Source organism: Letharia columbiana (assembly GCF_014066305.1).
Source record: "Letharia columbiana isolate WasteWater2 chromosome Unknown Sc0000005_s0, whole genome shotgun sequence".
NCBI classification, from domain to species: Eukaryota; Fungi; Ascomycota; class Lecanoromycetes; order Lecanorales; family Parmeliaceae; genus Letharia; species Letharia columbiana.
Window position 1 is genome coordinate 194840 of NW_023501041.1, and position 26889 is coordinate 221728.

Here is a 26889-nt window from a genome sequence, read left to right on the forward strand (position 1 = left end):
GTGGCAACGGTTCATTTCAATCAGCAATTTCACAGGCGCTTTCAAATGCACGTAGGCTGTAGCCTGGAAAATATATACTGTTAAGGTGAAGAAATTATCTGCTCCATGTCACTGTGTAGATGATGATCCCACAGATGTGCCATTCGGGGGTCAGAAGGCTAACATAAGGCTGAGACCTTGAGGCAACAGTCTTGACCTCTCAAACATTAACTAGGAGCATGGTCTCTCTGACCTGTTGAGCATGGTGGGTAGACTCTCTGAAGCCCGGAGCCAGTGATTCGTGTACAGAATGAACGTACTTTCGTATCCTTTGACAGTATGGGAGCTCGAACGGACGGGTTGCGTGCATCACCATCTAAAAACGCAGTCACCGCGTCTCTAGAAAAGCGTTGCGGTTAGCTTTGCATGCCCGGCGACCTTTTCAACAGCTTCGCGGGTGTACCAGGCTGATGACATGAGCGGCAAAGAGCTAGGAGTCTCTGGGAATGGCGATTTCCTGGATAGGTTTGGTTTTGCTTGTAGCTATCACTGAGAATAGGATGCAGCGTAGACATGGTCACCACTGTTCGGTACGACTCAGCAGCAGTTGCCAATTCGTCCAATGCAGGCTACCACTCCCTGTTCAGTCATGGTGAAGACTTGTTCGGGATGAGGGAACCGTTCGAGATGCGCATACAGCCGATCAATCAGGTTCTTGAGTGACTATCGCATTTAGGGTTAATCCAGGCTAGATAACTGACATTCGGTAAACAATGAAGTAGCGGACTCCCGTGCTGTACCAAGTGCGAAATGGTGGGGGGGCTGGGAAGCCGGATTTAGAGAGTAGGCGGATCGAGGCCGAAGAGGGGAGAATACAAATCTTTCACGCGCCATTTCAATAAATTAAACAGATATGTGCCAAGGTGATGAGATTGAGATACAACAAGTGAAGAGAAGCCCGGGTGTTTGATCATTGGTGGGTGAACGAAAAAAGACGAGCCATACAAGTAGATAAGCGAAAAGTACCGCGCTACACACTAGCGTGGTATTCTTCGTATTCCAAAGTTTGTCGCAATTTGCAGAGCGAGTCATCACTATTCTTCACATAATGCCATAAGATAGGCTTTTCCCTTTAGCCCAGGACATGCCATCTCTTATGTGACGACCAGAAGTCGCTTCTCTCCAAGTTGCGGGCTGAGTGGGAGTCTGGGAGAGATTGAATTCTGTTAAACCGGCTCACGGGCAAGGCCGATGGCTCCAGACCTGGCAGCTGTACGCATCCAGAGGAACAGACTTCAAGAGGCTGATCTCTGCCGCGCTTTGGTCATGTTCTTACTTCGTCGCGACTGCTCTAGATGTGCTCTTACCCCAGAACTCTTTGTCAGCTTCGAGAGTTTCATGCTTTGTCAGAGTTCGCTTGATTGTCGCTTCTGGCCTTGAGGTCAGCACTAGGGCAACTGGCAGCGCGAAGCCTCAGTCTTATATGTAATAGTACTAACAAAATGACTTTAATGACTCGATGCTAATAACGGTTCGCTTTAGTTACGACGGAGCTCACTGAAAGCCTTGGTGTTACAGTCGAGAGCCGGTCCGTTGGAGTCTGGCTGTGCATCGCGTGTGTATTTATGTTCAGAACAGAAGTTTCTACACCATGATCCGTTCTATTCATTTGTCTGTATACAAGTCTGAACATACGTGAAGCCGTTGTGTTTTGGTGCCACTCTTGAATGCCGCGACGCCGAGTAGCAGTAGTGATACAAGTCAGCTTACGGCGCTCTCAACCCACACTGCCAGCCAATGCGAGGTAATCACTTGAACAAGAACCAGTTCGTGGAGCACTACTGCCAACTTCAAGAAAAGAAATCGCGAATCTCTCTCCAAGAGCAGTCCACCAAAATGGCCGCCGCCTCTTATTACCAGCTCGATTCCTTCCCAAATTCGGACCCAACTGCGGGATCTGACCTATACTCGGGCCACGACTACAACAACCACCCCGTGCACCCCAGTGAACCGTCAAGACCGGACCTCCACACTGTGCATTCGAACGGCAACAGTTACAACAGTAACGACGGCCACATGCGGCCGACTGAGCCATCGAGGCCGGACTTATACACTGTGCATTCGAACAGCAACAGCTACAACAGCCCTCCTCAGCATTCTATGAACAATATGCACAGCGGCCCGCCTCCGCAGCTATCGAGTGACAGCTGGAACGCAAGACCTCCACACCCAATAGATCCTCCCACGAAACCGCTCGTGCACTCCTCTCATGTCGCAGTCCCTCAACCGCTCAAGATCCAGACCCCCAACAGTCGTCTTCGACAGCGCAGGTTCCAGACGCTGAAACGCTATCTGCGCATCGGAAAAATCGTCACCAAACTCATCACCATTCTCTTCTCCACCATCATGTTCGCAATCATGCTCTTCACGGTCATCAAATACCAATCCACCAAGGGCGAATTCCGCGGTGGCAGAACCGCATGGCCTGAGGAGCCGAAGCTGTGGCCAACCTTCATGCTGCTTGCCGGTGCTGGGTTGACTCTGCTTCTGTCATCCATAACGCTTCTCTCGTACTGCTGTGCATTCGACAAAGCGAGGCGGAGCTGGAAGCTTACAGTGGTGAAATACGTGATACACATCGGAGCGTGGCTTGTCATCTCGGCGCTCTACCGGTACGAGAAGAGCACGCACGGAGTAAACGACGACCTCTGGGGCTGGTCCTGTTCGACGCAAGCTACCGCGCTGCAGTCCGAGTTCAACGGGGTGGTGCATTTCTCGAGTCTGTGCAGTGTTCAGGTATGTTGCCGTCGCCGCCGAAAAGAAAGGAAGCGTGGCTGACGATCCCGCAGTCAAAATCTTGGGAAGTCTCGTTGGCGGAGGTCGTGGCCAAGATCGTGTTTGCAGTCGGGCACTATGCGATATACATGAAGACGCGAGATGATGAACAGCAGCATTTGGCGAACGGCGTTGGTGGCGCTGGGACGGGTTTCCTGGAGGACGTCTTTTGATTCGTGCATTGCCGTCGTTGGAGTCTGCGAGTTTCATGTACCAAAAAACCCCTCTTCTATCGATATTTACCTCGCTCAAAAAGATTGTGTGGCCACCTAATACCAAGTGTCGGTCCCCGTGCTCCAACATCGATCTTGGCTTCTGTCCCAGTGATAAGCCTGCCCGCCTCATGTTTCCATACCCTGGTGGTGCCGGCAGGGTTCTGGTTTCAGGGGTAAAAGGTTGCGCTACCAAAATCCGCCTCCTGAAATGTCACCACAACTCAACAACAAACGAAGTTACGATGAATCTTTCAGCGTCGCACTTACTGTTTGTTCATAAGCAGATTGACAACGTTACGCCAAGGAAATTTTTATTAAAATCTCATTCTCAAAAGATATGGGTTTGCGAAGACCCGGGGCGTTGGTGATCTTACCCAGACAACCAGAGCCAACTCACGGGGACATGGCACCGTTCTCTTGATCCTCCAAGTCAAAAAATTGTATAACCCCCTACACGCAACCATCAGTCTCCACATCTCCTATCCAGGCAAGCCCCAAAACTCACCATCAATCTTAATATCCGTCCCCGTGATGAACCTCCCCGCCTCACCACAAAGCAAAACCACCGCGCCGGTCAAGTCCTCCGGATCCCCGATCCCCATCGGGCTCCTCTCCAGCCACGACTGCCTCAGCCCGGCCTGACCCGGCCCCCCGCTCAGCCGCGTGTTCATGATGCCGGGACTGATGCTGTTGACCCGGATGCCGTGGCCGACCCACTCGCCGGCCATGGACCGGGCCAGGTGGTGGACGCCGGCTTTGGAGACGGCGTAGGCGGAGTGGGGTTGGGGCTGGTTGACGACGTAGCCGGACATGGAGGCGGTGAAGACGATGGAGGCGGAGGGGAGGTTGCGGGCGATGACGTCTCTGTCCGTCACCGTGTCAGCGGAACGGACGAACGGGGGGAGAAAGAAAGCGGGAAGGGAAGGGAAGGGAGGGAAAAGAGGACCTAGCGACGGCCCTGGCGACGAGAAAGGAGCCGTGGACATTGACGTCGAAGATGCGACGCCAGGAGCCGATGTCGTACTCGACCGCGAGTTTCGACTCCGAGATCCCGGCGAAGCAGAGCAGGACGTCGACGCCGCCGAAGACGGCCGCCACCCGCGCGACGGCCGCATCGACGGCGCCTTCATCCGTGACGTCGACCTTCTCGAACCGAACCCCCGGCCTCGCTCCTTCGCCGACGACGCGGGCCAAGTGTTGCAACGCCCGGCCGCCCATGCCCGCGTCGACGTCGAAGACCGCCAGCTGCTCGACGCCGTGCTCGAGGAGCGCTCGCGCGCAGACGAGGCCGAGACCCTGGGCCCCGCCGGTCACTGGGGGGGAGGACGACTGAGTCTTGCGGGTGTGGGCGGAGGGTGGGGACACGCACCGATTGCTTTTTTGCCGGCCAGGGAGAAGCGGGCGGCTGCGCGTTCCGCGGGGGTCTTTTCGGGGTGGACGAGGGAGGGGATGGGTTGAGGGGTCGGGGGATCGTCGGCGATTTTGAACGGGGTCATGAGTTTGAGTTTGCCTTTTGGCGGGCCTGTATCCGCCATTGTGGAGTTTGATGATGGCGAGGGTGATGGGGTGAGTGACACAGAAACGCTATGCGTGGTTGAGACTGGAGGAGGGTTTGGTGGGGGGTAAATCTAGATTTGGGTTACGCATCAATGAGGCGAGTTCACTGCTTCAGATATGGGAGACTTTGATCAAAAGAACGCGATTATCAAATAATCGTACAAAGTAGAAGAGCAAAGTGAGGATTAAGAGGTTACAGCACCACAAGCCATGTCGAAGCCGCGAAGTCCGCTGCGCGGGCAAAAAAGGGACTGCACTGGGGGCGAGATGTGAAGCTGGATGACTCAACAACGACGGGACATACACTCAGACTCTTGGTACATGATTGGTAGGAATAGCTATAGAGAACAATTTTGATGCGGGGGAGTTTGTGACCAGGCTTACCGTTGTCGAGTTATAGAAGGTGGTAAAGATACGATTTGCAATTTTCGCGGCCCCTCAGTGCAGGTTTTGTTTTTGCCCCCCAAGCAGGGAAATTCTGATGTCTAGGTAATTTTTGCAGTGAGAAAGATTGTTAGAAGGGTTTACGAGAAAAAAAAGGAACATTTGGATATATAATAAAATAAGATAAAAAATTTATCCTCAAGGTCGCAGTCTGCAAAAGATTGCGTTCCAGAATCCGACGCCGGGGTAGCTCAATCGGGTACGCTACCTTATTGTGCGGTCGCCGAAATATGCTCACATCTCACTAGTAGAGCGTGTGGCTCTTAGTCAAGAAAACCTCAAGGTCGCGGGTGTACGAATATCAATGTCTCTGATAATTTATTACATGTACTGACAGCAATACAGTCGAGCCCCGCCTTCGGCTCTAGAAACCACTCTAGTATCGAGAACTTCTCGACCTTTCTTTTTTCCTTTTTTTTTGGGCGATTTCTTCCACCAGTGGGCGACAAATAGCCACGGCTTGGTAAGGCTACCGCCCCAACCACCATAATCGGTGCTTCTATTCGAGACGCAAAATGGTATGTATGGATGGTGTTGATTGGACTGTAGGAAAAGAAAATGGACGTAAACAAACATTGTTCTCAACACCAATTGGCCTTTGGCCAGTCTTGGTGTTCCGGTGACCGCCCTAATATTTTGCCTAGTAAATCATGAAAGAGTCTGCCTTCTATAATTTCGTACCTAGCGCATCACGAATAACGACAGATAGAGCCGATATCCTCTTCAAGTTCTGCAAGCGCAAAGATTGACCAATCATAAAAATCTTATCGACCGTTTCAAAGATTGGTATTATTCTGTATAGAGAATGCGAGTGCGAATCGCCTAATCCCAGGCTCTAGCCTTGTACCGCACGATTGGTCCTACCAGAGTACTTCGATATATGTACTAATCCATCGAGGATCATCTAGATGGGAGATCTTTATGTGTAGCAGTGTGATTCTGTTCAGTTACGTCGCCCGAAGCTTAAGTCATAAGATAGATGCTATGGCACTTCAATACGCTGCGACTTATATTGCGCAAGTACTGCATCCGATGAGAACATGGCCGTGTGATTTAATGAAGTCGGCCACTTGGTAATGACTTCGATTCTGATCAGGAGACAGCAAAGTGACAACCAAGAGCAAGGGTTCATAACGGGATTGGGAATCCCCATTATATGTACAGCATTCTCTGGAAAGGACATCTTGGTTATACGCGTAAAGAGAGTATAAGATGAAGAAAAGGCGGAGACAGCTTTGCAATAAATCTGGTGTTCGAAGCTGGTCGAATTGTAACATATCGACAAGATCTGTCAACGAAAGTTTTCTCGCTGTCAATGCTCAAACACGATGCGATCGTAGTCTTGAACAACGCAACGACCTCCCCGGGTATGATACCTCAATTTGACAGCAAATCCATCTTAGAAACCAAGTTTCTCTCTCAGCTTGTTTGGGCCATGGCCTCAAATGGCATAGCGGTGGATTTGGATTGGAGTCAGACGTGCCACGCACTTACCTCGCTGCACCGGTGATACATCCAATAAGATCATTCCGTCTGTCCACTGCAGCATCGAATTGTGCTGAAATGTGAAGAAATGCCTCTGAGACAACAGCGGCTACGATCCCAATGTGCAAGGAAATATCTCAAGGGGAAGAACTGATCGGGCAGGCGAGATGTATGATGAAGCTATCTCAAAGAAAGCTTGACATTAAAAAACCCACTGGTCATATCCAAATATTACCTACTTGCCAGAAATTCTGGGCCAGGCGAGCCAGATACCAAGATATTCTGCGGGTCAAGTCTTCCCTTTAACTTTGTTTGAGAACCTGTGGGCTGCAAGGTGCTTCGATCCAGAGTTGCAATCGTTACTCTACTTAAGAATGCCCTACATTACAGTCCCCAAGCTTTTGTTCATATTGGCGGACTATCCATGAGCAAATTAACGGAAAAGAATTGTTAACAAATGTCCTAAGACTTACAGAAATCATGTTTGTTAACCCTGAAATTAAGCAGGAAACTCAGCAACCGCCCTGCAAGATGGCAAAGATGGACAGTACGGAGCCGGACGTAATATCAAACACTGTTCATTCTCGCCATAGAAAGCTACCACTCTTCGACAGACCCATACAGACCCGCAAAGTGTGAACTCAATTGAAACTGCCTCGGTCGTCAAGGCGTCATTCTTCTCCTTCATACTCGGAAGTCGCTCTTCGTGCATCGACCGCCTCTTCTTGTCTTGCACGCTCGTGACGCCTCTCAAGCTCATGCCTTTTAGCAAGCACCCGGAGTCTCTCCAGCTCTTCAAGTTTTTCAAGTTTGTGCCGTCTCTCCAACTCGTCCCACCTACCGACCGCATGACGTCCTTGGGACACACCCTCCACATTCCCTTCAATCCCACCGCGCGCCCGAACTGGCTCAAGGCGTTGATGCACATGCAAATGGCCGCTGTAGTACGGGACCAGAGCTTTCAGTTTGAGCCGGCGGAGGAGATCAGAAACGGAAAACCTGGGGTCAAAAGCGCAGGTACCGATGAGCTGCGCCAGGCCGAAGCTGCTGATATCATGCATTGCATCGACCATACCGCCCGCCACCTGAACCCAATTCATGATCTCCGACCACTCGAGAGTACCCTCGTGCTGTCGAAATTCAATCGTCTTGTTTGATCCGAAAACCATCGGACAGAGATTATAAGCGAAGCACCTGTCTGGACGGTCCTCTTTATCTGCATACAGCAGCACGAGTTCTTCCTCCGTCTCGCAGCCTTGGATCGCTCGTACGGTGTCCCACAGATCGTGGCCTGTGAATGCTGCAGACGGGCCTTTGGCGTGGCAATTGCCGATTCGGTGAGCGGGATGAAGGCTGTTGAGCTGAGACTCGAACAGAGCCGTCAGGATACAGAAATGCTTGAGCGTTTGCAGAGGAAAGCCGGCCGTCTGATTGCCGACGTGGACGTGCAGGCCACAGGATGGGTTCACGGACACGTCGAGATGTTTCGTCAGTGTTCGAATCACGTGCTGCACCCGACGCAGCGCCTTCGGACAAAAGCGCATCGCTGGAGACGTGATCTCAATGTCGCACTCCAGAAACCCGTCTTTGGAGCGAGGACCGTCCTTGATGTCGATGGAGGTGTCGTGGGAGACCGTCCATTTCTGGTTGCCTCCGGCAGATGTCATGTTGTAAGTAGGGAAGCCGTTTGCTCTGAGCAAATGGACGAGGTGTTCGCGGAAAAGGATGCAGAGTTTACTCTCCTCGTGCAAAAGCGATGAAACTTTCTTTTCCCAAAGGATGCCTTCAGCGGCGTGCAAAGCTGGTTTGTATGTGGTAGGATCAAAGGAGACGATGCATTCGAATTCGATACCGAAGGTAAGGTTCAGTGGTTTAGGCATGCTTGCGGGACAGCTGAAGGATATATGGTAGAATTGGGAATTTGCAGAAGGAAGTTGACTTGAGAAGGCTTGTCATTCCTAGCATTGGATGCCTTTGATGTTGGAAAAGAGATTGCTCGTCCCAAGAAGACAAAGATATGTGTATGATTTTATAACAAACAAAGGCCAGGGGCTCGGACAGTCATGACCTAACAAGGCTCTAACAGCTGCTACAAACAAAGAGCAGCATTGATAGCAAGTCAACACACAAGACAGACAAAGCACTGAAGATGCTTATTTTAGACGACTACATTCTGAGCCAAGTCTTCTTTCCAACTCTCCTATTACCATCACCATCCAGACGCCACTCGAATAATCACATTGTCCCCATCCTCCTCATGGACAGCCTGGCAACTATGCCGACGCCGCTGGAGATGACGATAATCAGCAGTCTGGTTGGGATCGTTTTTTTCATGGCTGTCTTGAGTGTACTGCTTGCTCCGGCGTCGGTCCTTTGGATTGTGACTTGCGATGGTAATGCAGACCGGATGGCGAAGCTGTCGCGAGGGCCTAATAGACAACGTGAGTCAATTCAGGCCGAGAAGCCCAGCAGTAGATCAAGAAGCACGGACATGAACAGTGACTAGTAATGAAGTAGCAAATTTTATCTTCTGGTTTAACAGCATGCAATGAAGATTGGATTACTATCAAGTCCATCCATGTGATAGCACAGGGCATTCCCCTAGCAGAAGTCTACCAGGTATCTTTCCCTCATGAGTGCCGTCATTTTTTGTCTCCATCACATCATCCAAGGATGTTGCTCTACCATTGGACCTCACCCTCCTTCTTGGTCTCAGCAGTCCAGCCATCATTGCCAGTCTGCACAGGAGCAGCACCCGCAGCCCAGTCGGCACCCTCCGCATCCCAAGTGGAGCTGGGTTGAGCACCAGCAGTGTTGTTTGCAGCGCTGAAAGCAGCCGCGCCACCTGGAGCACCCCCTGGAACCTCCCACTCGGCGTTACCGGCGAAGCCCTGATCGATAGCTTGAGGTCCGACATCGTTGACACCTGGGACCTTCTCCTCCTCTTGGCCTGCCGAGTCCTTGTTCTCTTCGGCTTCAGGATCGCGGTAGAAGTAGAGATCGACCATGACGTCCCATTCGGTTTCACGGTCGGCGAGGGTACCACGTAGACGGAGGACCTCACGTGCCAGCATCCACCAGATCAGACCGATAGCATGACGACCCTTGTTGTTTGTAGGGATAGCGACGTCGACGAATTCGGTGGGAGAGTCGGTATCGCAGAGAGCGACGACAGGGATGTTGACGTAGGAGGCTTCTTTGATAGCTTGGGCATCGGTGCGTGGGTCGGTGACGATGATGAGGCGGGGCTCTTTGAACGAGCGGGTGATGTAGTTTGTGAAATTGCCAGGAGTGAAGCGACCGGCGATGGCAACAGCACCGGTATGAGCGGCGAACTTTAGGACAGCACGTTGACCGTAAGGACGAGCAGAGATGACGGCGATATCAGCAGGGTTGTCGACTGCTGCGATGATGCGAGCTGCGAGGACGACTTTCTCCCTAGGAGCAGCAGAGTCAGCTTCCGCGGGCAAGTAACTTGACAGCTTCCTTGGATCTTACCAGGTTTTTCCAATGTTGATCACGTTGATTCCATCTGGGCGAGTCTTCCACAGGTACGGCTCCATATGAGTTTGCATGTTCTTGGAGCCCAAATGACATTGAGCTGCAAGCAACATCTCAATGTCTTGAGAGGTCGCATTGAACATTGATGGGAGGTTGTTGGGTGCCATCTTGACGGTCTTGATATCGGGATGAGCACAAGATATCGAGGAAAGGTGATGTTGAGCTGCTGTCGAGCTGAGTTGTGTGTAAGGCCTTGAAGCTCGATTTCGCGAAGAAAGTTTGTGCGGGATGCTAATGTAATGCGCTAGTCTAGCGCATACGATATGATACGGAGAGTTTATGAAATTTGAGCGAGTCCCCTAGTCCTCCGCAGCAACGAGTCTCTCAGATGGCGTCGCGTTTGCCATTGCGTCTTCAAACGCGGACTGCAGTCGGTAAGTCATTCCATTGGCCAACTAAAGTATCGAGACTGAATGCGCTGCAGAGTCACTATGGTGCCATACTCCTCCAAGCTTCCTCGCTCCTATCCTAGCCTCGTCACATCTACATTTCTCCACGACCAGCAGCCTTGGTTGGAACATTCGGCAACTCAAGAAGAGGAAGCAAGTGCATCGAGATGAGTACACACTACGCCAAGTCAAAGCCCGCAGAGATGCCAATCTGAGTCGTCAAGCTGTTCTCAAAGAACAAAAGGCCAAAGAATTAGGAGACCCAATCCGTGGTATCCCTACACCTTTCGTCGAATCGTTCGATACGGAAGTTCCTCAAGAGATCAAGCAAGACCCGAGTGCCGTCTCTCTCGAGGCTGTAAAGGCTAATCCAGACACGCCTCCTCCTTCGCCAGCTTACGCCTCAGAAGAGAAGCACCTAGATCATGGAATTAAGCATGAAGAGCTGGCACGGTCCCTCGAATTCTCCCGATACCTCACGCGACCTCTGCCACCTCCTTCTTCTACCATTGCCGACCCTGACCAGGAAGCGCAAGCCCATGAGAGATGGGAATCACGAGATGCATCGGCTACAGAAGCAGTACAACGCATCGTCAGTCTCACCAATGCTAGCAGCAAACACCGAACGAAAAAGAACACCGAACGCATCATCGAGACCTTCGGGCGTCACAACACAGATCACATACTCAAGCCCAAGGGACCCGCAGTTGTGAAACATAATCCACTTATCCCACCTCAGGTACCCACACCAAGAACAGGCCCAGATACGGGATCTTCAGAGGTTCAAATTGGCATCTTGACAGCCAAGATTCGAGTGCTGGCAGATCGGTATGAAGGTCCGAATCGTAACGACAAGGTCAACAAGCGGAATTTGAGGCTGTTGTTGCACAGGCGGCAAAAGCTGTTGGCTTACATGGAGCGAAAGGAGAGGGGTTCGGAGCGATGGCAAAGGATGATCAGTTTTCTGGGCTTGACCCCTGCGTGCTGGAAGGGCGAGATCGCTGTGCAATGAGAAAGAGATTCTTAGTGACTAGAGGAAGACCAGCTGAACCGAGCATGCACCTCCCCCGCGTGGTGTTCAGCATCAGGGGCTGTCGCTTCGGTCGTCATCTCTGTAGATTGGGTAGTCTATTTCACAGAGAACCTGCGTGAGGGCGCGTACTGGTGTCTACTAGGCCTTCGAGATTTCGCCTTCGGAGAAAGATGGTGTGCGCGCGCTCTGCCAGCATGTTTGTTTCATTCAAGGCTATGTGTCTACTAAGATTACTACTGTATCTATCTTGTTTTACATACTACACAGTGCTCAGAGGGTAGAGGAGCGCGGCATCAAGTCATTCATGAGTGCAGAGGTGGACTGAGACTTGATTATTCGCTAGAGTACTAGTACGCTCGCCCAAAGTGCAAACAACTAGTAGCAGTGATACAGAAGTTTCCCCCAAAGATATCACTTAAAATGATCCGTACCATTTTCGAGTCTGTTTCTCTCATGGGGAGGAGTTCGTGAATCACAAAGAATTTTGGTGGCACAAGTTCCTACAACCAGCCCAATCCGGAAGGCGCGCTAGTGGTCACGCTAACAGCAAAACATTCCGAACATCTTCAACTCCACAAAACGCTTCTTTCTCATCAACAACACCAACCTCACTTTTCTTCCACACCCTCACATCTTATCTTGCTAAGCAAAAGAATCATCACAGCTCAGTGGCAGCTACCATTTCTACCTTGATTGCCTCACGGCACTCCTCCGCCCACTGGGTTCCCCTCCAGGTTCGACTTACTTACCATGGCGAGAACCCGTAGGCAGGTTACTCTCCAGGAACAAGAGTCTGGGGTACCTGCATCACCTCCGCAATCCCTACCCACCGCAACTCGTTCAAATCGTACCAAACGCACAACCACTCGCAACAACACCACCGCCGCTCCCCCAGACCTCCCGCCCTCAACACGAGGCGGATCAGTTCGAGGTGGTCGCATCGGCAAAGCCAAGAAAATAGCGCGAGGTCGTACACAACCCCTAGCCACGAACAGCCATGATGCACCAGAGTCTTCGGCTATGGACGCGGACCCACCTGAAGCTTCCGATAGCTCAACACAAGTAGAAGCCGCGGTACAAGCCAGCCCTACCACACGAAAAGTCTTCGATGATAACGAAAAAATGGAGGATACGGAGAGGCTAGACGTGGAACCCCCTGGTGAGACCCAATTTCCTACAGGTGTTTCTGTACATCCCGTGCAGGTTCAGGACATGAATGCACATCCCGTGCAAGGAGCCACTACCCCACAAGAGCGCCGCGAATCGGCCACATCCCAAACATTTAGGGACATTCTGAACAGTAGTCCTCGAAGTCCTGGACGCAGCCCTGGGCCTCTCACCCCTAATGCCGTTGCTCCAACCACTCCATTAAATCCTACGTCGGAGACCTCTTTTAGAGCTCCTACCCCAGCTGGGGTAGCTCCCGTTTCATTGTCTCCTTCTCCCAAGCCCATCCCACAGGCTCCCAAACCTGACTCTGAACCAACAATCTACTATCTACCTAGCAATCCAGAACGTTCACATAGTCTCATTACCCTTCATATGGACCATATTCAGGGCACAAAGGACCCTGTTCGGCCCTCAAAGCCTGCGGCATTTGTGGTGCCTTCTGAACTTGTTGCTCCTCTTTGTCGTTACATCGAGTCACGAGCGAATCCAGGTTCTGACTTGAGTAAACTTACGACAGATCATCCCATTGTAAAGTCATTCGTCCAAGGGGACGCAAGATACCGGCCGCAACTTCCATCGTGGCAATCACAGCAGTCACTACCGCCTCCAGGCTTCACCATGAGAGACGCCTTCATGAGGAGGGCCCAACGCAAGAGAGGGTTTCGGGAAATGGAGGAAGAAACGGCTACACTTCAGGCTGAGAACGCCAAATTGAGGGCCAAGGCCGCCGAAGCATCACGCTCAAGTACTCCGCAAACCACAAAGAATGAGGCCTTCCAATCACTTAAGTCGCCTCAAAAGCGTACCAAAATCGTGCCCGACCCGTATACCGCCGACGGTCAACTCTTACTAGGCAGGACCAAGGAAATCGAAGTTGACGAATATGGAGTAGCAGTCAATCCCACAGATGACCCGACTTCGCGTTGGAGTGAGTACATTCCTGATACTATAGTCATGCGTTCTCTAGGCTAGGTTTTAACGGGGTTGTAGGTGACATCGAGGCGAGAAAGAGAGCCCAACTTGAGGAGGCTCGGCACATCGCGGATGTTGTCGAATCGCCATACGTTGCAGAAGAGAATCCAGATACCAACGGCCCTGCGTTAGGGGGACTATTTGCAGAATCGCAAGACCAAGTTCAACCGGAACAAGTGCCAGAGACACCACGTGCCCGGGGTTGGGGACTCTCAAGTTTCTTACCTTCTGCTCGTTCAGTCACCAAATACATTCCGTTTTCATCCCGTCTTGCCCCCTCTGCCCCACAAACCCAACCATCACAACCTCAGCACCTCGCGCAGACCGAGCCCCAGGTCAATTTGGGTAGCTCCCAGACCCAACCTGCCCCTGACGTTCCAGATTCTGTCGCTGACCCAGGCCGTCGTCGTCGTCAACCGACGTCAAACCAACAAAGGCTTCTCACTAAGGAGCAGTCGGAAGAGGAGAAGCGGATCAAGAGGATGAGAGCACAATTAAGGAGAGAGGCAGAGTCTTTAGAGAAGCAGAAGAAGGATTTAGAGATTGCGAAGAAAGACCTGGCGGAGCAGCAGAAATCCGCGGATATTGCCCAGACTCCTGGACAGAAGCGAAAGCGCAGGCCATCTCCTGATGTTATCCCGCTTCCAGCCACTGGCGGCTTTGGCTTGGTTGATGAGTATTTCATGGTCGACTCATCGTCTGACGAAGAAGTTGCGGCGGCGCAAGAGACGCCAACTAAAGAACGTCCTTTCAAGAAAGCTCGAACCAGCGCACCTAATGATGCCATTTTTGGTAATCCTTTTAGAGCTCGGCCCTACACTGGCACATTATTTGCTCATCCGGACGAGCTACGATCTCGTCAAGACGACAAATCTTTCATTGAATCTGATGGGCCTGATACGCACCCAGCGTTGGATAGCACACCACCCCCTGGTCCCACGCTCATATTCAGAGTCCCTTCTCCAGGTAGTAGTGACAGTGATGATGACGAAGATGACGAACAAGAGCAAATCAACAAAACAACCCAAGAAGCATCGTCAACAAGCGTACCTGAGATTAGGAGTATCCTACGCAACTCACCACTGCAACCACGTCCAACAACCAACTCCCCTCTACCTTCGAAAGCAATGGCACCACCACCGCGTCCTGACTCAGGCCATACAGCTATGCCGGCAGCTGCCGCCATGAAACAGTCAGGTGCTTTGGAGAAGGCTAGAGAGAAGGCTTTGAGGCATCAACCGAAGCAGCCAAGCACGCTTCGAGAGTCAAGCCGATTGTCTACTTCTACGGTGGACTCTGACCTTGGAGATGAGGAAAACGTTGACGAGTACGATCCTGCGCACCCTGCCGGTGTACCAACCCCCAGCAAGGTACCAGTCTTTGAACAGTCTATTCCTCCTGCGGCACCAACTTTCGGGCAGGCGGTTAGCAGTCCTACAGCACCAACAGGACTTCCACAGTTTGTCACACAAGCTGCCAGCGAGCAACCGGGCGAGCAGCAAGCTGTGCCTAACACGAGTGGAAAGCAGGCAGAGACTATGCACAATATTTCTGCAGCTGCTCGTACTGATGATGTACGATCAAGTGGTCAACAAGCCGTTCCGGCGAAGAAACAAAGCGAGATTATGGATGACGCTGATCAATTCATTGCGAACTTGAATCCGAAGATCAAAGCTGATATGGATCGTTATTGGCAGGAGCACGGTGACGACTATGTTTTAGATGACGGATACGAAGAGTTTGAAAAACAGATGTTAGCGGAGGAGCAAGACTTGATGGACGGTCCAAATGGGTTCCCTTACACACAACCACAGAATGTCATCTCTGCAGCGTTGGACCGAAATGGAGCAGACGGTTTGTCGGACAGGGGTATACAGACTGAAATTGAGGACAATTGGCGACCTGGAGATTTGGAGCGTACGCAGAGTGATCCTGCGAAAGGGATGAAGGTGTTCTTCAATAGGCTGGTCAAGGATGGAGGTATCGAAAGAGAGTTAGCCGATAGAGTGATAGCGATGGGAGTGCCTCCTGGGATCACCGAATACCTTGCAGGGCAAGAGGTGATGGGACCGGTGCCTGCTTAAGGCAGCGTGCCGTGTATTTGTACGACATGCGGGAGGGACGTGACGAGACCTTAATTCTGACGGGCGGCTTGGAGATGCACATTAACATTCTTTTCTCGGGTCCCGACAACATACCGCACTTTTCGACGTTTGGCATCTGTTATATTTCCACTACGGTCCGACGATAAACAGCAGCTTCACATACACCTTCCTTTCGTCAATTCGGCGGACTGTCATCTCACGATAATCTTCTTAGACACGACGCTTTTATCTTCTCGCTCCAGCTTTGCTTCGGCATTGCAAATGGAGGGCTTGCGACCGGCTTATCCTTGACACATACTGGAGTTTGGGCTAGTGAGCACATCCGTGCTCGTCGCCGACGAGGACCCTCAAAATGACGCGAGTAGAATTTGGAACAAGATGCCAAGACAGGACGAGCGTTACAGATCTTGGAAACAGCAACTATCTTGTGCCTTCAAAGTCCGATGCAGGAGGTTCTGGACTGCATGAGGCTTTGTTGACATATCGGTGTTCAGTGGAGGGCAGTTGAGGTTGGGTTGTCTGCAAAATAGCAAGATGTCATGATTGGGGGAGATACTTTCTACCTCGGGTCATGGGATCAATATGCATCTTGTATCAGTACGTCGAAAGTCGGACGCAGACAGCCCATCTCATTGCTTTCAAAGGACGTTTTGCCACTGCATGAGGCTTCGTTGACATATCGGTTTTCAGTGGAGGGTGATTGAGGTTGGGTTGTCTGCAAAATAGCAAGATGTCATGATTGGGGGAGATACTTTCTACCTCGGGCCATGGGATCAATATGCATCTTGTATCAGTACGTCGAAAGTCGGACGCAGACAGCCCATCTCATTGCTTTTCAAAGGAAGTTTTGCCACTGCATGAGGCTTCGTTGACATATCGGTTTTCAGTGGAGGGTGATTGAGGTTGGGTTGTCTGCAAAATAGCAAGATGTCATGATTGGGGGAGATACTTTCTACCTCGGGTCATGGGATCAATATGCATCTTGTATCAGTACGTCGAAAGTCGGACGCAGACAGCCCATCTCATTGCCTTTCAATGGTTTTGTTTGAGGAGGGGGAAGAGCTGGCTCTTGATGGGTGGTTTGGTGTGCTGTGCTACGAAGATACCATGCGTGTTGTTACAGAAGGAGTTCATCAGGGTGTCAGTGGTCTTTTAAAAAGCATAGAATAGATACCCCCAGGAGCGATTACAATGAATCAGTTTCAACAAAGTCCAGTGCACATAATTCGTAGTGTTTGATATTCGGGCTTGTAAAGATGGAGCCAAAAGAGCCAGAACGCTTGTCCTACCGTACGACGTCTGGAGCCAGCGGTGGTGGTGACTGCCTATGCTGCCATGAGGAGGAAATGCGGCCGGTACTGCAGGTCTCGTAACACGACTTGCTCCATGACATGATCTGTGGTGAGTATCTCCAAGGTTTCGCTACATTTTTATGAACATCATACAGCAAGAACGTCGCTAGACAGACAGACAAAAACGAATGTCTTGCGGAGTGCAAGTACTCCATGGTGATGTTCATGACCAAATGGTGTTCTTCAGGGAGGTGAGGAAGGCAATAGAGCTCAGGTTCGCAGTTGAGGATAGGAGCCACCAAAGGAAGTCTCGATTCCGAACGTGAATGCAATGAGCCAACGGGAACAACCGCATTGGGCGTGAAGGCTGGGACGAGGAGGCAGCCGGACATTGACCACCTCCAGGCAGCGGCTGGAATGCTGCGTCTAGTCCTGATGAAGTGGGTTTTGGGTTCTCGAGACGACGGCGGTGGGACTGGGGTTGCGCAGATTTGCCTCTAGGATGCCATTGGCCAGCAGCGAAGTCGCCATGCACCGCGATTCCAGGGGCGAGTAGTCAGAGAAGAGGGTTCTTGCGCTAGCGGTGCAATCAATCACATGCTGAAGGCCGTTTTGAACCAGTGCTGCTTAGAGAAAGGTCGATTTTCAACTCAGAGCTGCTGCCGCCAAGGCGAGCATACCGTCCAACTTCGCCAGGCCTATCTCCTCGAGCCATCAACATATGCCCTATCCGTCAACGTCCGCAGGAGTCATTGCTGCTCCGCACGCTCATCCAACCGGTAAGCGAACCAAAACTCTGCGCCCTCGTTGAATAAGACACCATCCTAGATCTTCTGGTGCGTGCTGCTGGTGATGCTATGGTCTTTCGAAAAGGTACAAGAACTACCAAGGCGCTTTGGAGCTCGCGGAGCCGCCAATTCCGCTGTGGAGTCTCGTATGTGACCTGAGTCCATAGACACTCCAGCCATTGCCAAAACCTTCAGTGGTGCCTTCAGGACTAGCGGTGCTCCTCCCTCTCGGGATCCCCTCGGCCGTATCGAGGTGGACTGCTGTATTATCGGCGAATTTATTCAGCTCCTTCTGCTCTGCAACCGTGATAGTGACGGATGTTAGCTCACGCTCCGGCTCGGGTTCTGGCTCGGGGTTCAGGCCCGAGCTCGAGCTGGAGTTGAGCCTTGACCTTAGCCTTAGCCTTGAAGTTGGCGAAGAGGTCACATCTTGACCCAACTCTTCCCAACCGGACGATAATACTCGAGTTCGGAACCGAGGAGCGGACACGAGAAGTAGATGAGCTAACAGGCCATAGCGACTAGACGGAGCTCAACTAGATCTCCTATATGGCGGCCAAAGATTGTCTTCACTATAGATTGATATTTCGTGTTACAGCTATGGAGCTAGCGGTGGATAGAGCTAAATTTCGAAAGTGGCAGAAACGAGGCCAAGGCTGGCAATATATCCTACCAGTATAGATGCTAGGCCTTGCATATGATGTGATTCGGCAGCGGGCAGCGAACCCAAGTTCAGAGCTATGAAAGCCTTGGAGAAAGCAGTGTTCATGTTCGTAGCGAAGGGCAAAGTAGCTGTGTCGAACTTCCTCGAAAGTGAAGCATTATTCCCTCTGTGCCTGTGCTCTAAAACCCGGTCATCGTCAATTTCAACACTTTGCGAATTCACATCTCACCAGAGACCTTATCCTCAGATTTCGCATCGGAAAGCAAACACCAAACACCAGCACGCGATCTTTTGACCGAATTTCTTCCATACCCTACTATCAACCATCTACCGACATCCATCTGTCCGACTCATGTCCTTATTAGAACAGCATCGAGCGCACACATCCACTTGACATCCGTGGTCAAGCAAGACCGACACAGCATACCGCCAAAGATGGACTATATTCGAACCCTCACGCAACGGAGTGCCAGTGAGACAAGAGTTGGAGACAGGGTACGTGTTTTAATTCTTTGCTCATGTGCAAGATGTTTGTAACGCTTAATCGATGCTTTGAATGTTGGATGGAAAGCTGCCACTGTTCCGCGATGCTTGTGTGGATTGGTGGTGCTTGTAAGAAAAAGGAAGTTCCGGAGCCGAAGCAGGACTTTGATCCTCTGGGACTTGCTCTTGCCTTCGCATCACTGCCTTCCCATTATCTCAATCATTGCTGCGGATGAATGGAGCACGCTTGAGTGAATCTTGAGTGGTGTAAGAGGGAAGAAGTTCAAGAGCAGGAGCAGGATCTATGCTCCTTTCCGCCTGCCACCCTTTTCCTGGCCTCATCACTGCCAGTGGATGGAGTGTGCTTGAGGGGATGTTTGAGTGCTAAAAGGGAAGAGAGGTGAGAGGCAGGAGCATGACTCATGACTCTATACCTATGATGGCTGAGCCTGTCTTCGTATCAACGCAATCATCGCCGCTGATGAAGAGATTTTTGCGTGAGCGAGCAGCCCTGATTCGAGTATGTTTGCATATTGCAAGACGAAAGAAGTCGCAGAGCAGGAGCAGGAGCTGAAACTCCTATCAGCCGCCGCTTCTCTCACATCATACTCGATCATCAGTGCCGATGAAAGCTCCTTCCACCTCCCTCCCCTCGAAAATCCATAAAAACATACAAGGAAAGAGCACATCACTCCATCCCTTCATTTCCTCTTTCCCACACCCACGCCCCCCAACCACCATGACCCTGTCCCCTTTCCTCCCCCACAGGATTCTCAAACGCAAAGACCCGACCACTGACTCGCCCTCGCCGCAGAAATCCCTCTCCACCCCACCGTCCCGCCCAAACTCCCCCACATCGCCCCACTCGCGCTCCAGCCCCAGCACCCCACGACCCCGCACACCGAACACGGACGCCCTGCCCGGCAGCGCCGGCGCCCTCGAAGGCCTACTCAACGCGCGGTCGTCGCAGCTGCAGAAGCTGGCGGACCGCGTCGAGAGCGTGAACGAATGGCTCGAGATGGACGGCATCGTGCTCGCGAAGCTGATCCACGACATCGGTGCGCAGGTGGGCAGAGAGGAGGAGGCGGAGCGCGCCGGCAGGGAGGCCGCTGAGCGGGCGTTGGCGCTGTGGAAGGAGAATAATCCCTCGACTCCGGCTGCGAGCAAGGGTCCTGTGTCGCCGGGGCAGTATCGGGGCGTCAATGCCGGGAGTAGTAGGGTCAGTAGTGGTGAGGGCAGGCCTAGTAGTGGGGAAAGCAGAGTGCCGGAGGTGTTCCTTAAGGGTATGGATCTTGGTGGGAAGAGCAAGGAAGAGAGGGTGAATGAGAATTGCGGCGTGCGAGATCTGCGGGAGCGGATCAAAGGCATGAAGAAATGGCGGCGGGAGATTGAGCGGACTGTGTGCTGGCAGCGAGAGGAGTATCGGCGTGTTCAGAAGGCGATCAACAGGCAGAGCAACCAGAGCGAGGAAAGCGGCGTCACGGAGAGAGGTGTCACAAGGAGGGTTGTGCAGTTCGAGGATGATGAGAATGTCGAGGGCAGAGGAAAAGATAAGGAGGGGGCTGAACCAGTGAAGATAACTGGTGTGCATCGCGACGAGGGGTGGGGCGTTGGTGGGCAGACTTGGGAGAAGAAGAGGTCAGTGTGGCTGTTTCTCGCTGTTGGAGATTGGATTGCAGGATGCTGACTTCATTTGCATCTAGTGGCAAAGTGCCAAGTCAGTCGGAGTGGGAGGAATTGTTCAGCGATGGCAGGATTGGATGGGATGATAAGGGTATTCGTCGGAGACATTTAGGATGTTAATCTCGTCTGCGGCGTAGCCCTACCATTCCGTAAAGAGTGAAGGTGTCTTTGTGTTTTGGATCAGGTGTTGGACATCGGACATTGGCAACCAAAAGACAAGGCTCAGAATGTACGGGACGTACGGTCGCTGCATGCGCAATATGTGCATCGGCGTGGCGCAACAGTATCCTTAAGGTATGATCGATAGGAGGACTCAGTCATCAAAGCCCTCAAACGTCTCAAGCTTGTCCTCTTCTGCCTTCTTTGCTTTGACTTGGTCAATCATACGCTCCAACTCTTGTTGCTTCTCGCGCTCAGCAGGTGTCATCTTCTCCCACTTCTCCCAATCTCGCTTTGTACGCTTCTTACTTCTTCTCAATTCCCTCTCGTCTCGTGCATCAAGCTTGTCGCTCCATGCCCTCTTCAGCTGCTTCTTTACCCGCGGAAAAGGAGCCATGTCAGCTGTGATAGATACCTCGGTCTTCTCTGCTATTGCCTCTTTCCTCACTTCTTCCCTCTTTTTATCCTTGTACGCATACGCATTCCAGTTTATGTCCACGCCCAGTGCTTTGTCACCCTCCCATTTCTTCAGCTCTGGCATCTTGGGAAGCTTGAGCAATCCCCACGCATTTCCCAAGTCCTCCCAGTCCAGATCGCCGATCCGAAAGATGCTGCTCGCTTGATGCTTGCTGTAGGATCTGACCCAAGACACAAATCCGCGCTTTGCTTTATCATTGAAAGCACGGTCTGACAAAACTATTTCCCTTATTGCCTTTGTTGCAGCTCGAGCATCTTCATCGGTGACATCGAAACAAGGCCTAGTCAATGGAGTGATTGGAGTTTTGCGGACCTCAAGAAACGAGATGTAGTCCTCTTCGCGCCCAGGTTGTAAAAGGACCACACTCAAGCCTTTGCGACCGGCTCGCCCGGCTCGCCTGGAGAATTTGGAGTCAGCATTCCTTGTTCCAGACAAAAGGCCGGGTAATGAGATGACTCGAGGGGGGATAGGGCGACATTTGCTCGCGAAACATATCTTGGAAGCATTTTCCAAAATGTACGTACCCACAACGATGTAAAAAGACCTTGGGATCACTCGGTGGGTCTACTTGGATCACAAGATCCGTTTGAGGGATGTCAAGACCCCTAGCTGCAACGTCGGTAGTCAGAAGAATCGAAGGCGTGCTCGAATTAGCAAAGACAGCAAGATTCTTAATACGGGCCTTTGCAGGATGCTTTCCGTGAAGCGGAATTAGAGTAAAGGATTGACGATTCGGCGACGGAAGGATTGACAAAAGCACGTGCTGAAAGTAGTCGACTGCGGCGCAGGTGGAGAGGAATATGATGATCTTGTTTGGAGATGGCTCTAATGCTGAGAGGATCTTGGAAATGGCAGGAAATTTATGGGACGCAGGAGCGATAAGATAGCTCATCTGGAGACTATGATACGTTAGGATGATCCTCTGCAGCCACGAAAGGATACCTCTTGCGCTTACCTAGACGGCGTCCTTCTATCCTGCCCGCCATTTATTCCCTTGACTTTGACAGCGATTTTTACAGGATTCCGCAAGCCGACCCTAACGATCTCTCCCACCGCCTCGCTCACAGAGGCAGAGAAAAGGCCCGTACGCCTCTGTTTAGGCAGCCTTCCCAGTATCTTCTGCAGGTCTTCCCGAAATCCGAGGTCCAACAGTCTATCTGCTTCATCGAGCACAAGGACCTCGAAGGATGACTGAGGGCATTTGACGAGCGGTGATGACAGAAGTTCCAGTAGCCGTCCAGGAGTGGCTACAAGTAGGCTCGGGCTGTATTTGAGGAAATGGCTTAGATCTTGGGTTGTTGAAGTGTCACCGCCTACGAGAAGCTGTGCAACAACTCTCGGACCTGAAGATGAGGGCGACAATTCCTCGGTCCCCGCAGAATCACTCTCGTCGAGGAGTTTCATTGCCGCGGAAGAAGGCTCGTGAAAAGCTAGTATTGATTGCAGAACGCCATAAATCTGTGTGGCCAATTCCCTACACCTCTCAGCACCAATCTAGCCGTATCCGCTTCCTTTTTCCTCACCTTGTCGGTGACAAAATAATGGCTCCTACGTGATGGCGTTTGATCTCCTCGTCCAACCGTAAGAGCTTCTCCAAAGTTGGTATCAAGTACGCTAGGGTTTTCCCAGATCCTGTCACTGCTTCTACAACCACGTCTTTATGCTTCATGAACTGTGGTATAGTACTGGCTTGTACAGGCGTCATTCTAAGCACAATCCAGAGTTAGCATCTCTTCCTGAAGGCGTAAGCTTGAGATTGATGTACCGCTTGAAGCCCATGCTAGACACGGCATCAAGAATCCATTCAGCCAACGGCGGCGTAAGAGCCTCCCAGGCTCTTGATGATGAGGCGGCGGCTTTCACGGGCGCTGCCTGCGGTTCTGGTGCCATTTTTTCCTCAAATGGCCCTTACAAGAGCAAAAGGAAAGCAACCACGAGACCGTGCAGGGTTCAAATGGTTTGGCTTGCTCAATCTCGCTACGGTTAAGTGAGCAGACAGGGAATTTGTATGGGACTATAGCAGGACTGCGAAACAGAAGGATTGAAGGGATTCATTAGCGTCCGAGGGGTCTTGGCGGCACACGGGGAAAAATCGTTATCTAATCTGTTAGCGCTGCGGCAAGCCTTGGCTCACTCCTTCACTGCTTGGAAAAATACTTGGCCGTTTCCTGTCATCATTGACCTACGAATACTTTCAAACATCCTCGGCGAAGGCCAGCAAGCTTCTCAAAGCTGGACTCACGGTGTTAACTTTCATACACTTCCCATGCCCAGATATTCTGCGCAGTTTACCATGTCGAGCGCTTCGACGCAGCACGCACTCTGGCAGTGAGGCAGAGAAAACGTCACGATAGCGGACCTCAAGCATCGAAACCACCCACTCCACTCAATTTTGTCAAATAATCGTTCTATTCTATACACTTCCTCTTCTGGCTTTGGTTCTAGCCTGGTGCTGCCACCGTTCCATTCCTTTTGCGCCCTCCTCGCCATGTCACAACAATACCAAACACCCGGCACCCCTCGGATCATCTCTCCCACGCCCACACCCACCGAAAGTCACCGCGACAGCTACTTTGCCCCCATAACACGCTCCGCCACCGCCAAAAGACACAACTCCCCCTCCCCCATATCCGAAGATCCAGAACCCGACTCCCCTTCCTCAGACTCCAGCCTCGAAAAGCGCGCTCGATCTCGCAGCCGGAGTCCGAAAACCCAAGCCAAACGACAAAAGGAAGCTGCAGCCTCGAAAGCGTCTCAACTTACGAAAAAGCCACCAGATGGTGCGGTTTCTGAGGCCAACGGCCATCTCTCTCCTTCCTCCGCCACTTCTGCAGACTCGTCCTACTGGCGCTCCATATCCCGGTCCCCCTCGCCCCTTGGTCTTATCCCTATTCACAGACACTGGCGCTCTTTCGTTCACCGGCATGAAATACCACGCAAAGCCCTACATGTCTCCATCGGCTTCTTCACACTCCATCTCTACACACGCGGAACGTCCGCTGCATCAATACACCCATGGCTGCTAGGTGCACTGATACCCATCGCCAGCGCCGACTATGCGCGGCATACCTTCCCAGCCTTCAACCGGTTCTATATCCGAGTGCTAGGGGCGCTGATGAGGGAAAGTGAAGTAGATGGATACAATGGCGTTATATGGTATCTGCTAGGGGCATGGACAGTGCTGCGGTTCTACCCCAAAGATGTGGGCGTTATGTCAGTGCTGTTGCTCAGCTGGTGTGACACGGCAGCTAGTACCTTTGGACGGCTATGGGGGCGCTACACTCCGCGATTACGACGGGAGAAGAGTCTAGCAGGAAGTACGGCGGCGGCAGTCGTGGGGGCGATTACAGCGGTTGTGTTCTGGGGGTGGGCGGTGCCAACTTATGGGCGTGGAGACGAGGGTTTCATGTTCAAGGGACAGTTGGGACTTCCCAAGGCAGTGAAGGATGCCATTGGCTTGAAAGAAGCGCAGGGTGTGGTGGGTGGATGGGTAGCATTAGGAATAGTGAGTCTCTGCAGCGGACTGATTGCGAGCGCGAGCGAAGTCGTCGATCTTTTTGGATGGGATGACAATGTAACGATTCCTGTACTAAGCGGGCTTGGCCTATGGGGTTTCTTTAAAGTGTTTGGTTGACACTCAATGAATAATATCACCACTCAATACGATCACAAATCGTAGACTCAGTCTCGCCATTTTTGTGAATGCCTACATCGCGTCAAAGCCTTCTTCCTCGCACCATTAAGCGCCACGTAATCCCGGCTCTCTACCCAAAGTCACCGACAAGGACATCTTCTTGCCCGCTATATATATAAATTTTGAGAGTCGAAGCCGCACTCATATCGCAATCCAATACTGCCGTCGAACCGAACCATCACAAGTAAATTACAGGCTCGAATGCAAAACATGACCACCCAAACCATAGCTCCGCACCCCCCATCTTCATCTCGCCGTCCAACGCGTGAAAACCGATCCCTTGACTCCCCAACCTACCGACTCACACCAGCACGACCTCAACAGCGACGCCACACCGGCCCCCTCCCTCGCCCCAACACGGCGCCCCATCGACGATCTCCAACAAGACTTCAAACGTGTCGGGGAGATCCTGTTTGAGAAGAATCGTCCTGTCGACGCCCTTGTCTTGCTTCCAATCGAACGTGGCCCTGATGCCCGAGACGACATGATTGTGCTGGCCCGGCTGAGCGCAGATTGCGAGGACGGCGGTGAAGAAGGAGGCGAGAGTCATGCAGGAGCGGAGTTTGAGAGGGACGGTGTCGGTTGAGAGGGGGATGGCGATGAAGAGGGTTGTGCGGGACTGTTTGTGGGAGGGGAGTTGGAACGCTGAGTCTGTGGGGTCTGGGTTGAGGGATGTTGGGGTTGGGAACCTGGAGGGGTTCGGCGAGGATGCGGATGGGGTTGGTCGTGGCGACGAGTGGGTGGATGGAGAACGCGTTGCCGTCGGGAGCTGCGGTGATGTGGGGTCCAAGGGGTTTGGGGTGGAGATCTGACGCCTACGTTTCGTGGGCCTTGCTAGAGAGTTGGGGTCTGTGGATTCGTGTCCCTGATACTGCGGTCCATGGGATATGGGGGTGTCTGCACTGTTTCCATGTGGCTGTTCGCTGGTTGCCCCCTCGTCGGTGCGTTCCGCAGGGGCATAATATTGTCTTTGAATTCCATTTGCGCTGTCCTCGTTGGGTTTGGAGGTAAGATGCTGATATGGTGAGACCGGCACAAATTCACACGGGCCGTTTGGGGAATCCTCCTCACGTCGCTTTGGAGATGATACATCGTGTATCGGTCCCGAAAAAGGTGCTCTTTCGGTTGGCGCCTGAACGGAATGCTGACTATCGTGATGTGCCGTGGGAGGGGAGAGCTGTACGTCACGACGTTTGGCTTGCATGAGCCTCGGAGGGTTGTTGAGCAAAAAATAGTGGGCGTTTCTTTGAGGCGTAATGTACCCTAGATTCAAGGTGGCTGGACGCGCCGAAGATGGATCCAAAGGATTTGTCAGAGGTAATTTTGATGGTTGCCACTCTGGCTGTTGTTGGGCACGGCCATCAAGGTTGGCCGGTGATCCAACACAAGGTGGATTAGAGAGCATCTGCATGGGATTTGCATGCTGTGACTTCGAATCGATATTGGACCCTTCAGAGTCTCCTGGATCTTTCTGCCACATCCCATAAGCAACTGTTCGCTTCGAAAACCCTTCTGCAGGACCCAGCCAGCTTTCAAAGGAATAATCCCAATGGCGCCCTGTCCAGTTGTACCTTTTTACGATGAGTCTTCGGCCTCCAATATCAATAGTGCAGAAGGTGTATTGGGGACTCCAAGACCAATAGATAACTTCAGCCCACATATATTGTCCTTGCGGCTGGTCGACAGTCACCTGAAGAGTTACAGGTTTGCGGAGACCGGCTCTGGTACTGCCTTGATTCTTCTCGGCGAATGGGGGCAGCTCATGATGATACAGCTGCTTTGCTTCTGCTAGCCATTCAATAAAATGGTCATTGGGAAGTCTGTCCGGATCCTGCCGCCCTCCTCTTACCACGGAACCCTCCATATATATGTTGGGAATGGATTTAGGCGTCAATCATTTAGA

At 52.0% G+C, this 26889-nt stretch overlaps 11 protein-coding genes across 11 annotated transcripts; 6 read left to right on the forward strand and 5 right to left on the reverse strand.

The window, feature by feature from the left end:
* Nucleotides 1–1776: 1776 nt before the first annotated feature.
* HO173_002472 (uncharacterized protein) lies at nucleotides 1777–2987 on the forward strand (the record flags this gene model as incomplete). Its single annotated transcript, XM_037304405.1, has 2 exons — nucleotides 1777–2775; nucleotides 2829–2987. 2 exons carry the CDS (start codon nucleotides 1777–1779, stop codon nucleotides 2985–2987), a joined length of 1158 nt encoding a protein of 385 aa, XP_037168498.1.
* A 472-nt stretch (nucleotides 2988–3459) lies between these two features.
* HO173_002473 (uncharacterized protein) lies at nucleotides 3460–4564 on the reverse strand (the record flags this gene model as incomplete). The annotated part of the gene is made up of 4 exons (XM_037304406.1): nucleotides 3460–3479; nucleotides 3535–3893; nucleotides 3976–4342; nucleotides 4399–4564. The coding sequence occupies 4 exons, from the start codon at nucleotides 4562–4564 to the stop codon at nucleotides 3460–3462; spliced, it is 912 nt and encodes a 303-aa protein (XP_037168499.1).
* A 2622-nt stretch (nucleotides 4565–7186) lies between these two features.
* On the reverse strand, nucleotides 7187–8395 carry HO173_002474 (uncharacterized protein; the record flags this gene model as incomplete). The annotated part of the gene is made up of 1 exon (XM_037304407.1): nucleotides 7187–8395. The coding sequence occupies one exon, from the start codon at nucleotides 8393–8395 to the stop codon at nucleotides 7187–7189; it is 1209 nt and encodes a 402-aa protein (XP_037168500.1).
* Nucleotides 8396–8664: 269 nt separating this feature from the next.
* HO173_002475 (uncharacterized protein) lies at nucleotides 8665–9021 on the forward strand (the record flags this gene model as incomplete). Its single annotated transcript, XM_037304408.1, has 1 exon — nucleotides 8665–9021. The coding sequence occupies one exon, from the start codon at nucleotides 8665–8667 to the stop codon at nucleotides 9019–9021; it is 357 nt and encodes a 118-aa protein (XP_037168501.1).
* A 175-nt stretch (nucleotides 9022–9196) lies between these two features.
* On the reverse strand, nucleotides 9197–10183 carry HO173_002476 (uncharacterized protein; the record flags this gene model as incomplete). The annotated part of the gene is made up of 2 exons (XM_037304409.1): nucleotides 9197–9953; nucleotides 10014–10183. The coding sequence occupies 2 exons, from the start codon at nucleotides 10181–10183 to the stop codon at nucleotides 9197–9199; spliced, it is 927 nt and encodes a 308-aa protein (XP_037168502.1).
* Nucleotides 10184–10404: 221 nt separating this feature from the next.
* HO173_002477 (uncharacterized protein) lies at nucleotides 10405–11477 on the forward strand (the record flags this gene model as incomplete). The annotated part of the gene is made up of 2 exons (XM_037304410.1): nucleotides 10405–10450; nucleotides 10501–11477. The coding sequence occupies 2 exons, from the start codon at nucleotides 10405–10407 to the stop codon at nucleotides 11475–11477; spliced, it is 1023 nt and encodes a 340-aa protein (XP_037168503.1).
* Nucleotides 11478–12248: 771 nt separating this feature from the next.
* Nucleotides 12249–15724, forward strand: HO173_002478 (uncharacterized protein; the record flags this gene model as incomplete). The annotated part of the gene is made up of 2 exons (XM_037304411.1): nucleotides 12249–13596; nucleotides 13659–15724. 2 exons carry the CDS (start codon nucleotides 12249–12251, stop codon nucleotides 15722–15724), a joined length of 3414 nt encoding a protein of 1137 aa, XP_037168504.1.
* Nucleotides 15725–18924: 3200 nt separating this feature from the next.
* HO173_002479 (uncharacterized protein) lies at nucleotides 18925–20775 on the forward strand (the record flags this gene model as incomplete). Its single annotated transcript, XM_037304412.1, has 3 exons — nucleotides 18925–18984; nucleotides 19787–20610; nucleotides 20676–20775. 3 exons carry the CDS (start codon nucleotides 18925–18927, stop codon nucleotides 20773–20775), a joined length of 984 nt encoding a protein of 327 aa, XP_037168505.1.
* Nucleotides 20776–20968: 193 nt separating this feature from the next.
* On the reverse strand, nucleotides 20969–23182 carry HO173_002480 (uncharacterized protein; the record flags this gene model as incomplete). The annotated part of the gene is made up of 5 exons (XM_037304413.1): nucleotides 20969–21689; nucleotides 21817–22191; nucleotides 22248–22766; nucleotides 22816–22998; nucleotides 23058–23182. 5 exons carry the CDS (start codon nucleotides 23180–23182, stop codon nucleotides 20969–20971), a joined length of 1923 nt encoding a protein of 640 aa, XP_037168506.1.
* Nucleotides 23183–23780: 598 nt separating this feature from the next.
* Nucleotides 23781–24926, forward strand: HO173_002481 (uncharacterized protein; the record flags this gene model as incomplete). Its single annotated transcript, XM_037304414.1, has 1 exon — nucleotides 23781–24926. One exon carries the CDS (start codon nucleotides 23781–23783, stop codon nucleotides 24924–24926), a length of 1146 nt encoding a protein of 381 aa, XP_037168507.1.
* A 361-nt stretch (nucleotides 24927–25287) lies between these two features.
* HO173_002482 (uncharacterized protein) lies at nucleotides 25288–26850 on the reverse strand (the record flags this gene model as incomplete). Its single annotated transcript, XM_037304415.1, has 1 exon — nucleotides 25288–26850. The coding sequence occupies one exon, from the start codon at nucleotides 26848–26850 to the stop codon at nucleotides 25288–25290; it is 1563 nt and encodes a 520-aa protein (XP_037168508.1).
* Nucleotides 26851–26889: the final 39 nt, after the last annotated feature.